This window comes from Platichthys flesus, chromosome 18, assembly GCF_949316205.1.
Source record: "Platichthys flesus chromosome 18, fPlaFle2.1, whole genome shotgun sequence".
NCBI classification, from domain to species: domain Eukaryota; kingdom Metazoa; phylum Chordata; class Actinopteri; order Pleuronectiformes; family Pleuronectidae; genus Platichthys; species Platichthys flesus.
In genome coordinates, this window is record NC_084962.1 from 15,440,056 (window position 1) to 15,454,102 (window position 14,047).

General features: G+C 45.2%; 1 protein-coding gene across 1 annotated transcript in view; it reads left to right on the forward strand.

Annotated features, from left to right (window-relative positions):
* The window catches only part of fut8b (fucosyltransferase 8b (alpha (1,6) fucosyltransferase)), a 79,113-nt gene extending 66,637 nt beyond the window's left edge, over positions 1–12,476 (forward strand). The window contains exons 7-10 of the mRNA XM_062411915.1: positions 863–1,109; positions 8,731–8,907; positions 9,435–9,585; positions 10,601–12,476. Coding sequence (XP_062267899.1) covers positions 863–1,109; positions 8,731–8,907; positions 9,435–9,585; positions 10,601–10,939 — 914 coding nt within the window. The 3' untranslated portion in view covers positions 10,940–12,476. The remainder of the gene's footprint in view (positions 1–862; positions 1,110–8,730; positions 8,908–9,434; positions 9,586–10,600) is intronic.
* Positions 12,477–14,047: the final 1,571 nt, after the last annotated feature.

Sequence of the window (14,047 nt, forward strand, 5' to 3'; positions counted from 1 at the left end):
TGCACGCAAATAAAAAAGAAAATGGAAAAAACAACTGGTTTTAAGACTGAAAGAGAGTGAAGGTTGTGTCTGCCAGGCATATCCCTTCTGGTGAGATGAGATTAGCTGGGCCCTTTGTGTGTACGTGTGTGTGTGTGTGTTTGTGTGTGTGATTGCACATTTCTTTTGTTGTTATTTCATCTGGATCCCCACTGTTGTGCCACTTTTTTCCTACTGTTCACAAGACCCTGTGTATGCGGTGTTGGGTACACGCACATGTTTCTTGTATGTTTTCTACCTTTGTTCACACATGTGGCTGTGCGTTGTGCACAGAGAGTTGGCCTTGATGTATAGGGAGCTCTGGCACTGCATGGGGGCTTTTCTGCCCTCTGTTCAACCCTCAGGGCTTCTGCCAAGCAGGGCGAGACTGGAGGGGGCCGATGCCAAACCAACACCAGACCCATCCCATCCCATTCCAATCCAGGTTCCTGTCTCAGCCCCTGGCCCGACATAGCCGTGATAGAAAGGAGCTTACTTGGCCTTTGAGCAAGGACAGGCAAAGAGTGGCTGTCAGTCACAAAAGCCAGACTCTCTGGGCTCACTGGTTTTATATTTACACTGGAACAAAACAGCAGTAAACATGACTTTTACATTATTATGGGACAAATTATAAATGGAAAAATCTTTGGAATTAGAACTAAAACAAGAAATCTGAAGTCATCTTTTTTTGCCTCTGGGAGAAAAGAGAAAAAATGGAATGTCTGCAATAAAGATGATGAACATAATCATTAGTTCCAGTCTGAAAATTTAGCTTTGCTTTTTGATGAAATGTTGAATCCTGAGTGTCTCACACTGCACCTGCTCTTCTCTGTGATACCTTCAGGCGAGGCCCACGATAAGGACGTCCAGGTAGTGGAGCTGCCCATCGTGGACAGCCTCCACCCTCGGCCCCCTTACCTGCCCCTGGCGATCCCCGAGGACCTGGCACCACGCCTGCAGCGTCTGCACGGCGACCCCTCCGTCTGGTGGGTGTCCCAGTTTGTCAAGTACCTGGTGCGCCCTCAGGCATGGCTGGAGAAGGAGATCCAGCAGACCACCGCCAAGCTGGGCTTCAAACATCCCATCATCGGGTGAGAACGCTCAGCTTTCGCATTTCACTGTGTTTGTCTCTGTGTGTGTGTGTGTGTGTGTGTGTGTGTGTGTGTGTGTGTGTGTGTGTGTGTGGTTTTCTCTTTTTTCCGTGGTTATAAACACTTAAGTAGTAATGGCCTTGTCTCTATAGCATTTCTCCACATTTACATTTACAAAGTGCTTCACAATCACAGCAAGCAGACAGCATAGGAGGAGGAAAACAAAGAGATAGCCGTGAGGGCTGTGGAGGAATACAAACACAGCTCTGGGTGAGGTTAATACGAGGCTAATAGAATAGTATTAAAAGTAACTTCATTTGATGGTAGCGTTTTGTTTGGTTAATTTTCTTCTCTTGTTTATGCTTGAGAGGCATTTTCTCTTTCATTACTTTGCTCATGAGCCCATGAGTGGATCATTTTAATATTCGAGTCAAATCCAAGCCAAATAATACTTTATATGAATGATACCTTTATATGGAATACTGATCTATTCTTTTCTTTTTTTTATTAAAGTGGTTTTATAGCTCTGAACGCATCACTGGCTGTTTTTAGAATTGGTAAATCCAGACGACGTTTACAAGACGTTTATGATCCCACTAACAATGAATGGCCTGGTATTTTTATCGCCAATAGTCTTGGTCAATTAGAGGATAAGGATGGCTTTACCCCACATCTCTCTTATTGTCAACGAATCCAATGAAAAGACCGAAAACAACAAAGAATCTATCCGACTAACAATTACTGTCTGAAGCTGAAGCCGGATGTTACATCTTTCCTCTTTGCCACAGACTTCTATTGTTGTCAAAAGACTGTGAGCCACACTGTTGCACTGTTGTATTCCATCATGACAGGGAACACGGGCACTGTAGTGTTAACACAATGCTGGTAGTACAAGTAGTACAAATACTGTCTGTCTTTAAATGAACACAGACAGGCTTAAGGCTCAATGCCACAGACAGGTACTGTGTTGATACACGGATTTACAGCCTTGTTCACACTACACAATTTTTTGGTAGTTAATTTCTTCTTGCCCGTGTTGTCGTGGTTAAACGTTGTTTGGAGACCGGACGTACTAGTCAGTGGTTTCTCCTGGTGAAAGTTCCTGTGGTGTGTGACCCTCTGTCCCCTGTCAGTCGACTTCAAGACTCCTGATCACAAGTCTGCAAGTCCAGTCGTGTGAACTCTGATGATTCATCCTGAACCTCTGGCGCAAATATGACAAGTCGTGATAGAGCTGTCACAAAAAAGAGAAAGAAGGAAAAATCTAAAGCAATTCCAAATTAACTTGTGTTTACAGAACTTTAAAAAATCCATTAATTGACTCGATAAAAGCTTTTTTTTCTCTTCTCCCCGGTTTTATCCATTTCAGTTTAAATGTAAAGAGCTAAGTCCTGAGCCACATATATGAACCTGCAGGTGACCTCACACAGGTTACATGACACCGGTGACAGTGCTGGATGAAAAGTCAAGGGATCATTTAAGTCATCATCCTCTGGGGACCATGAATGTCTGTGTAGACTTCACTCCTATCAAATATATCAGTTTGGACCATAATGGTGGTTGAATGTTCCCATCCCCTGGAGCTGGAGCTAAAAGTAATACCCCCACTTATTCTGCCACAATCCACACTGCAGACCGGGTGCAATGCATCACCACTAATATCCTAATATCTGACTACACCTCTGAGATGCCTTTCATGAAACCTGGCACAAGTAGTTCAGATTAGATGATAGCGATCGTTCTAAATATGCCATCATTAGCGCTTACTTCAGTGTTTGATCTCGCCTCGGCTTTTATTCCGACTGCTCAGAGCTGTGCCGTCTCCCGAGACTCTCCACTCACCGTCTCTTACGTCCGGTCCAGCATAATTGAAAAGTGTTGAGGTGTAGTCACAGTATTCCACAGTTAGCTAGCTTCCAAGAAATAGATTGGATGTGTTTTCGATGTTTATTTACTCGTGTACTTTCTCTGCACGTAATTCCACCCATCTATGAGCCTGGATTGGAGAAGGCTCTGCAAATGATCCTATGCAGTTGTTTTAACCTATCTGGTGAAGCACGGGGGGGGGGGTACCTTATTAGGACAATGCACCCCATTATAGGCGTAGAGAAAGTACGTGGAATTACTTTCGGGTACTTCGTCGAGGTTGTCTGAAACTTCTGCATCGTCCCACAAGCCGAACTCCACCCGCCCGGTCAAAGGAGCGCTTTAAAAACAAACGCTAAGAATTATATTGTACCGGTTGGTGAAGGCTGCCTGGTTTAGTGCTGTCATCCACTTCGTAAATCCCACATGTTCGTAGTCCCCGAGCCAGCGTCTTTTCCCCCCCACCATAACTCTTCTCTTCCTCACCTTCTTCATTACATTTCGCTGTGAGCGATCGTCAGCGCTCTTCCTCTCCCGCTCCGCTTAGTCCTCGCTCCCTCTTTGTTACGCTCTCATTCTTTCTCCAACCTTTTTCTCAGATGCTCCTCTCTTTGGGTTTCACCTCTCTTCCTTTCATCACCCGAGCAGCTGTCATATCTTTCTCCCAGTCCTCTTTGACTCTCCTCCCCCTTTTGACTCTCTCTCTCTTTTTTTTTAACTGGGACTCATGTCAACTGTTTTCAATCTTCCCCCCCGTCCTCTCACATCCTCTCATTTTCTGATCGTTCCTGCGTCCTCATTTGTTCATAGCTGCTCCCAAGATTTTTCCAATTTTTATATTTCACACTCACCTCTCCCACACGTCCCTCCGGGGGGGCAAATCTGTACCCACAATTCTCTTGTTCTCATAGTTTTCACTCCTTTCTGTAAAGTGCTCTTTGCCACCCCACCGGCCTTGCACACGCACACATGAACACACACGCACGCACACACACGTATATACGCCATCCTTTTCCCCACTCATATAACCAGGGAAAGGGGTATTGAAATGAAACAGTGGGTAGAAGAAAGTTTTTATCCCCTCTTTTTTCCTTTCCTCCTCAGGAGTGTGGGGGAAGGCAATATGTGTGTGTGTCTGTGTGTGTGGATGTATGAGGGAGAGAGAGAGAGAGAGAGAGAGAGAGAGAGAGAGAGAGAGAGAGAGAGAGAGAGAGAGAGAGAGAGAGAGAGAGAGAGAGAGAGAGAGAGAGAGTGGGGTGTCAAGTGCAGATGAAATCCATAGCGTCAGTGCAAGAGAAAGGCGAGAGCATGGTGGTGATGGGCGATGCAAAGGGTTTATGGAGACAGTACCCAGAGCGACAGAAAGGCGGCTTGTCCCCAGAGCACCCAACAACCGCCCGTCGACCCCCCCCCCACGCCTCAGTTACCCCCGGCACTCTTGAGCTGCGGCTCCTTGAGGACGCCGAGCTGCAGAGAGGCTGAAAGCCACCCACTAAAAGCAACCATCACTGCAGCTCCATCCGCCAGCATTTAACGCAGCCTAATGGGAGCAAAGACAAAGAGGAAAGGAAAATAGGCCGCTTGTTGCTGCTGCTGTTTCTATGTCTTCCACTGATACCATAGAAGCATTATCACCATGGCAATGCCGTTTCTAAGAGATGAATCCATTCCTTACCTTTAATAAAATCTCTCATCAGATTTATTTCATATTTATATATATATTTAGATTCATGAAAGGGGTTTAAAACAAACAGTTTTTAAAAATCATGGAATCTCTCGGTGTAAAACACAGGTTAAATCAGAAGGCACTGAGTAGCGCACACACCTGCACCAAGGCCAAACTTTCCCCTGACGGTAAATCAAGCTGCACCTAATTCACACACTCGTAGATGACAGTTCTCTCAATGTGTCTGTTTTATTGCATCGAGGTCCATGAATCATCCCCTGGAAAACTGTCAAATGTTGTTTGTGTCGTAGCTTCAACAAAGTTTGCTGGGAATCCATTCTGTTGCTTTCGTGTAATCTTGATTACAAACAAACAAATAAACATCCAAACCACCGGAAAAAACTGTTTTAAAGATCATGATTATACAGTAAAATTCTGTGTGAGAAATCTTATTTAAAAAACACAATTTACAGCAGAAACTACTTCTTCACTCGGAGCGATCCGGTGAATAATTAGCAGCTCATTTTCATTGTTAACAAAACAAGGTTTTCGGATTTCCACTCATTGTTTTTTACAACCGTCTTCATCAGCTGACATGTTCTTACAGCAGAGAACACGACAAGTTGGGCTGCACGGGGATCGAGAAGATAAAGAGGACAATTGGTCTGTATTCTCAAAATCACTAAAGGATTAGGGGTTACTTAGGAAGGGCAATAAACAAGCATCAATGGAAATGTTCTGAATAAAGAGAAACACATTTTGGCCTCGAGGAGACAAACGAGAAGCTGTAAAAGGGAACATAATATGTTCAGGTGATACAGCAAATCTTTAATAAAACAGTTACCTGTTCTCACATTAGGCAGATATTAGTTTTATTAGCAATTACGACCTCTGCCAAGAAGGTTATGTTCTCACCACTATCCCGTCATGTGTTTGTTGGTTGTCTAGTTGTTTTGTGTGTTTGTTTGTTGTAGTAGGATGAAGCGTGGGTCAGAGAGGGACACATTACAGTTTGGGGAAGATCCAGAAATAATTCCCAGGTACATTTAGGGGACTTCTTTTTATGAGTGTGTGAATTCTGTTGCTGAATTTAATGGGACTGTTGGGCCTCTGCTGAGGTGTGGGCTCATTGAGTTCTGCCATTCTAGTTTTTGAGTTGTGTTTCCTGGTGGTTAACACTGTCGCCTCACAGCAAGAAGGCTCCCGGTTCCGATCCTGGTTTGGCATAGGCTCTGTCTGTGTGGAGTTTGCATGTCCTTCCTGTTCCCTGTGGGTTTGCTCCAGGTAAACTCACTTCTTCCCGCAGTCAAGAGACTTTAGAACCAGGGTCAGGTTGATTGGAGGCTCTAAATTGACCCAATGTCTGCTGGGTTTGGCTCCAGCCCCCACAACCATCATAGGAAAACTCTATAGATATTGGATGGAGGGTTTCCTGATGAAAACAGGTGAAAGACGCCATAAAACCAAAACAGTGAGTTGAGCTGTGATTAATTGTAGTGGCCCTGATAATTCTTCATCAACACCAGCAACCCCGTTCACTCACACATTTTCATTTTATCCTTTTTTAATATAAAATATTGATAAAACGCAGCTTTAAAAAGCCATTTTACTTAAAAATGTTCCCATTTTCCTCTGGCACAGATCAGCGCTCGCACTAAATTTGATTTACAGCACATCACACAGAACAAGTTTGGGTTTGTCGTCTATTAGTTTTCAAAGGGTGACAAAGGAAGGAGAAATTCCAACACCTATGGGAGTTTTCAGAGCGATGTGACGGCGCTCTCCATCATTAAAATAGCAAGTGAGATAAAATCCTTCAGATAAATGCTGCTCATCCCATCAAATGCCAGCGGTTTATGAACCAGGAAGTTCCCTCAGATCCTCTGGTTCTTCTCTTTAGTCGTTCCACTGGAGCAGAGGCTGAGAATGATAGTCTGTCTTTATGTAATCTTTTACCATTTTATTGTTATTTAAATGTCATAATTATTATTTATCACCTATGTTGTAATGTAGACGATAAGGACACTGAGGCTGTGGAGGCTCATAGTCGCCCAGCACCTTTAATTCAATGCCAAAGCAGATTTTTTATAAGCAGTGATCCTAAAGAGGGTATAGATACAATATGATATGAAATTTAAATGCAGATTAAAGCTAGAGTTCGAAGCCATGCGGCCAAGAGTTGATGCAGCCGGCAGCTGACAGGCAGCCGGAGCACTGAGGTCAGCATCTTACAAATAATGTATTCTGTCTATGTGCCTGTGTCACAGTCTGCCAGAATCAGCACTGCATTCGGCGTGGGTGCGTTTGATGCCTTTTAATGTACGCTTCTTACGCCCACCTCGAGGACCCGCTCTGCCCTGCCAGTACGACTGTGGCGTTTTAGTGCTGGTGAGATGAGTGCTGGATCGGGGGTGGGGGGGTGGAGGGGGTGGAGGGGAGGTCGCTAAGAGCCGAGCAATGTCTCAGCGAGGCCTCTGCTGCTCTGACAGAGGGAGAAAGGGACGAGAGGACGAGGGTTCACGTGGACACAAAAAAAACCAGTGGACATGAAAGAATCAAGGAAGCAGGAGAAGAGGGAGCCTGACAAAGGGATGGAGAAGCCTGGAGTCAAGACCTCTGTCCGACCACAAAGAAAGGGGCTGAATGAAAGGCTCCAACGCGCTCTGCTCCCCCCCCCCCCTCCGCTTCCCGCCTTCACTCTCTGGGGTTTTGTTTGTCACAGAAATAAAGGGTCTGTTTCTCCTGAGCTTCCCCGATCCCCACTGATGGATCTCTGGTGAATGGGAGAAATTGGCTCCAGCTGGTTTATTCTCCTGTCTCTGAACCTTCCACTGTTTCCTCTTCACTTTGCTCTACTCTCGCCTCTTTCAAAAGAGTCGGAGGCGTCCTTGATGTGAGGGAAACAGCTTCAATCCCTTAGAGCGAGTGGAGGCTCCCGAGAGGCAGGAGGGAAAGGTATAATATTCTTAACTGAGCTGCAGCCCGTGACCCTGCTGGACGTTCCAGTGGAGCCGCTCTTTGCTCCGCACGAGATAACTGGTTGGACTGGGTATTGCTCCAGGCGCAGAGGTGTGTGAGTGAAAGTGTTGCGCCGTGCGTGTGCCCACTTAATTCTCCCTCCCTAAGTGAACGCTGGAAAATGCTTTTACCCATTAGGTGTCAGAAATTTCTGTTGCTCCTCGAGGCCAGAAGTCATCATGCAGATGTGGCTTTTGCAATTGAATAGATCCGGCAGGAATAAAAATTGTGTTTTTCTCGGCGTCCATCAGTTTGAGGGATGCTTCTGTGTCAAGAAAAAAAAAAAGAGAAAGAAGAGGAAAAAAGTGAATGTTTCCGTTCTGGCCCGTCCTTTGTTCTGTTTCCAAGCTGTGCTCTTTTTCTCGTATATATGCCGGTGACAGCCGTCTCTCTTTGTCCTCGCTTACTGAGAGCGATGACAAGGACACTGGGGATGGGGGGGGGGGGGGGGGGTTGGTTATTTCTCTTTCTGACCATTGTTCTGCTTCGATGTATTTCTTCTCTAACTTCTCCTCCCTGTCACCGTTTGTGCCTTTTCTGTTGTTTTTTTTTCTCTTTCTTTTGTGCCATCGGAAAGACAATCGAAATGTTCCCCACACACGTTTAAGTGCTGCTTCTTCTGTGGATTTTACTTTGGTAGAGAAAGAAGAAGAAAAAAAAACACTGTTGTGAAAAGGTAGACCAAGACATGGATTTACAGCTATTGTCAAAAACTGTGTTCAAACTAGGTTCTGTCAGTAAAAATAAGAAAACTGTCAGTCATTCCTTCCTTCACCGCTGTAGCTTTTCTTTTTTTTTTTTTAACCGAATAACATTTCAGCAAACTTCGCCTTGTTTCTCTCAATTAAGATCGATTTGTAAATCTCTGACATAATCCGTCAAAATCTTTTCTTGTTGATCAAGCAGACGTCTGCATCTGAAAGTTAAAAAAATAATAATATGGACAATACTGAAGAGACAGTCTTTCATTTAGTTTGGAGTGAATGAAAAAACGACATGTATCTTCTGCTTCCACCTAAAAGTACTCGTTTGTAACACTGTGTGTGTGTGTCCCTGTTTGTGTGTCTGCAGCGTCCACGTGAGGAGGACGGATAAAGTGGGGACCGAGGCGGCCTTCCATCCCATAGAGGAGTACATGCTGCATGTGGAGGAGCAGTTCCAACATCTGGCCCGACGCGTCCACATCGACAAGAAACGAGTTTACCTGGCCACCGACGACCCCTCCCTGCTGCAGGAAGCTAAGACCAAGTCAGTGTGTGTGTTTGTGTGTGTGTGTGTCGGGGGGGTTCTAAATTTGTCCTATTATAATGACAATGATGTATAGGTAGAAGAAAATTTAAAAACAATTCAGTATCCCTTTCTATGAGTCCACCACCTAAAACAAATACCTGCTCTATACTCACACAGACCGGGGCTCACACTGCCACCCACACTCAACATTACACTTCCTGCTTCTTGTGATAGTGTGTGTTTTCACATAGGTGACGACTTTTAATGTGACATCTCACACAGCGCATATTTATTGACATGAGGGCGCACCATCACCTGAGTGTATTTGCTGCAAAGTGATAATCACGTGCAACACAGGAAGAAGTCGGTAACTTCCTGCTCACACAAGTTGTTCACAGAAAATATCAAATGTGGTTTTGACTTTGATTTGGGAAAAAAACAGCTCTTTTGTTATTTATTATTATTTTTTTTTTTTTTTAAATCTGAAAACAAGGAAAGACGCTGATTGTGTCTTCGTCTGTCTCTGTCCTGTTTGTCCCCTCCAGGTATCCAGAATACGAGTTCATCAGCGATAACTCCATCTCGTGGTCGGCAGGCCTCCACAACCGCTACACTGAGAACTCGCTGAGAGGCGTCATCCTGGACATCCACTTCCTGTCCCAGACCGACTTCCTGGTGTGCACCTTCTCCTCACAGGTCAGTACTTCAAAACAAGACGATATAAAGTGCTGTTTTGATGGGTTTTCTCTTTAAAGTAGAAGTTGGGTTTGATGTCGGGATGAAAGACGTCAAAGAAAAAGAAAAACTGACGCACAACTTTGATGTGAGCTTGTTTTGAGACCAACAATTAATATGTAGTTTAAACAAAGAGTTTTAAAATCAATTTAGTCTTTCATTAGGGGGCATCTATTATTAACTACACATCCATCATATTTAAATATTAACATTTGACTCCCGTAATGTTCCAATAAATCTTTTTTTAATCCGATTAGAGATAAATTGTTAGATTGACAACACAAAACAACCCACACAATTCCCCTAGTTGCACGTTGCTATCATGGTAATCCATTCTCAAAAGTAACGCTGAAATACGGCACCACTGACTTCACACCTGGGTTTAACAGTTTTGAACACAGACACATCCACGGAGGAAACGACTGACTGCCTCAGACTGAAACGATCTCACACACTCTGCTGATTGAATTCACAATTACCACGAATCAAAGAGCTAAACGAGATTGTATGAAGAAGATTGAGAATAACCAAACACCAGTGATGGGGCTTTATTCAATAGCAAGTTACCAAGGTCCTAATAACAATTGATGAGATAAAACAAAATTGCTTCGATTATTCATTATAAAACAAAACTCAGGTCATAGCTGCTGTGTGAAGCAGATACACTGATCGACTCAGCTGCTCCATAGCAAGTTCTACCAGTGGAGTGGATGTGCCTCCTGCCAAACCTACAATGAACGTGTCAGCCACGTAATTCCTCTTCACACTCTGGGCTTATTAGTGCACTTCAAGGATCTAACTGGAATGAGTCGCTTAGCACATTTTATCCCTCTTTAAGCGAGAAGTGGAAGGACACGTGTTCGTCTTGTAGTGAGAAGTCCTTTGTGTTCCTGCAGCTCTTCAGTATTTCCTTTTAAAATATGTTCCTTTGCATGCATAGATCTAACAGTGAGAATAATCCCTGCCTCCTCTTCAGGTTTGCCGCGTGGCCTACGAGATCATGCAGATGCTGCATCCAGACGCCTCCTCCTTCTTCTACTCCCTGGACGACATCTACTACTTCGGGGGCCAGAACGCCCACAACCAGATCGCCGTGTTCCCGCACCAGCCGCGCAACAGCGAGGACATTCCCCTGGAGCCCGGCGACGTGATCGGCGTGGCGGGCAACCACTGGGACGGCTACTCCAAAGGCATCAACCGCAAACTGGGCCGCACTGGCCTCTACCCCTCCTACAAGGTCAAAGAGAAGATCGAGACTGTGAAGTACCCGACGTACCCCGAGGCGGACAAACTGCTCACCTCTCAAAAGAAGTAAAAGAAGAAGAAATGAACTAAATTAAAAAATAAAATAAAATAAAGGAGGCGAAGGAGCGAGGAGAAACACGCAGACTCCGATTCCAGGGAAGGAGGCTGCTTTTGTACAGAGGAGAGAGAGACATACTTAGTGCACTAAGCTGAGAAGAAAAGAAAACGCCTGTACCCAGGGGTGATAGGAATGAGAATGCACTGTGTGTTAATGCCTGAGTGCGTATGTGAGAGAGAGTGTGTGTGAGAGAGTGGGTGTGTGTGTGTGTGTTCAGGCGAACGTGCGTGCACTTGTGTAAATGCCTGTGCATATGTCGGGTCATGGAAGACTTGCACCCCACCACTACTCCCCCGCCTGGCGCTCTGACGCCCGGTCTGTAGAGATGTAGACGTGAACATTGATTTTAAGTAAAAAAAAAAAAAAATAATAATAAAAAAAAAAAACCTGTGAGAAAACAATTAAAAAATCCACACGAATGGCCGAGCTCACTCTCCCGTGACGCCACCGGGGGACGGACTGAACGACCGGCACGCGTCACGCCCGGGAGTGAGCTCCGAATCGATGACTGAAAAAAAAAAAGAGTAATGACAAACTGGAAGAATCTAATTTTTTATTTAATTCTTTTCACTGGTTTTGATTCTAATCTTTGCCTTTTTTGTTTTTGTTTTGGGTTCTTCGTCTCATGGTTTTTATTGTTTACAGAATGTACTGTATCCTCTTCTTGCCATGCTCACCGCTGCCCCCCCCCCTCGACTCCTGCGCCACTCACTGTACTTCCTCCATCTTGTCTCTACATGTGCAATTAATTTTATAATACCATACTGTGCTTTTAATGCGTGTTTTTAACCGTCTTAATTTTTGGTGTGTTTGGGTGTGTGTGTGTGTGTGGGGCTTGTGCATTCTAAACTGTACAGTGTGTGTGTGTGTGTGTGAGACGACAAAATGCGTGTATGTGTGTCTGGTTGTGTGTGTGTGTGTGTTTTTATTCCTGGCTTTTCCTCCTGACCGAATCGTGTTTGTGTGGCCGGCAGCGGGAGGCTGGCGGTGACAGCAGCGGGGGGGGGGGGGGGGGACTGTCCTCACTCCACTCCACCCCCTTTACCCCTTTACCCCCCCACCAGCACTTGGAACAAGGGTGATCTCCGGTCGCGGCGCTGGTGACCTCTAGTGAACAATGGTGAGACTTTAGTGGGGTGCGGTGGAACTCGCGGTGCACCCACCTGCACACTCACAGGAACAGGAAGCCGTCCGGAGGCTTCACCGAAAGCACTCCACTGAGAGACTGTCTCTAATGTCCATCTCTCTGTTTGTCCTTTTTTTATTTTGTTTTTTTTAACTTTTTGCTGTTTTAAAAAAAAAAAAACGAGGAAAAAATCTGTTTAGAAATGATGAAGATGCTCGAATCAAATCTCAGAGTCCCCTCCCTCCACCCTCCCCCTCTCCACCCTCCACCCCCCCAACCACACCATGAAGGCTTCTTTTCAATAACTTATGTTCTTGGGCATTGTCTTTGATAACCACAGATCGAATAAACTTGAGAAACCAACACGTCATTTTCTCACTTCGGCCTGATTCTGTTTCTGTTGCCATCTGTCTCTCAGCGGGGACACCTGCTCGTTCAATCAGGCTGGAAACGCTTCAGATGCATTACGCACCTTCCAGAGCGAGAAATCAAGTCTCTCTCTCTCTCTCTCTCTCGTCTTATTTGGAGAGTTCATCAGTTCCTGAAGGGTATCCATCTATTTTAGAAAAGTCATTACTTGAAGTTCGTCTTTTGATATTGCTCCCCCACCCTCGTGCCCCCCCCCCCCCCCCAAGAAGGAAGACCCTGCTTCTGAAATTGAAATCAGTTTTGCATCCGAGGATTAGAGCGGCCTCCCGTACCTTCCAGTGAAAGCGCCAGTAGTTTGTTTTATGAATCATTCAGAGAGAGCGTGAATCCATCCCCCCCGAAACTTAAACTCGTTCACGATTTACATTTCAAACTGACGACTGAGATCAGAACCTTCCGGCGGGGACATTACCGTCTTTCATTTGAATGCGACTCCCGACAGCGACGCAACATCTCTGCCCCAAATTCCAAACATCTCTCCACATCCCAGGTGCGTCATTAAATCACCGGTACACTTCCTGTTCAAGTGTCCCACTTCCCGCGAGTGTGTCTAAACCGCTTGTGATCTCGTTCTCTGTGTCTTATTTATCGGCTGTCTTGTTACTTTCTTACTCAGGGGGCTCTGGGAGTTTCATTACAGATCGCTCTTTTATTTCAACGCTGATCTGCATGCTTCATTGGACACCCATAAGGAACGCCACAGCGGTGGTAGTGGAGATTAGCTTTTTGTTTTGTTTGTGTGTGTGTGTGTGTGCGTGTGTGTGTGTGTGAAGGAGGGAGGGAGGGTGAATAATGGTTTTATTGCTTTTCCTCCCTGCCTGACAACAATCCACATCAAATTGAGCCCACATTGACGAGGCGTTCCCGGGGCTTTATGAACACCGTTCTGTTCTCTCGGATAGAGCCCTTTCATTGGACGAGAGTCCCTCATGGGCTTTATAAAACGCACACTCCGACTGGAGGGCACTTTGATTAAAATGCACTTGTTGCTGTCACAGTTGCCGGTAACAGTCGTTTAAGAGAGACGTTAGTTCAGTTCATTATTCTGTTAATTGGCTTCAGAACGAGAGCGTTCAGGTTCTGTCAGCAGCCGGGTTTCTCTCAGCGTCTTTATTGTTGAGAGAATGATGAGGTCGCCCTCGTGAAGTTCACTAAACATGAAATCTTCCCGACAAATTGAACAAACAAATAGTTATTGATTGAAACAAGGCCCCCCCCTCATCAGGAGACACAATCCTAAATAGTCTTTTCATGATTGATTCTTTCAGTTTTCTCGTGTGGAGATACCACTGGGGAAATGATACCAGTGAGAAGAGGAGACGGTCCAGCCTGTAGTAGAAGGGTGGGACAGCTGAGAGGAAAGAGGGATGGAGAACAGGAACATCTGTGCCGGGTACGGATTTGAAGAACTAATCATATGACCAGAAAGTGATTGATAAGAACACAGCTAAGATCCTGTGGGACTTCAAGATCCACACTGACACGCAGCTGCTGGCGAAGCAACC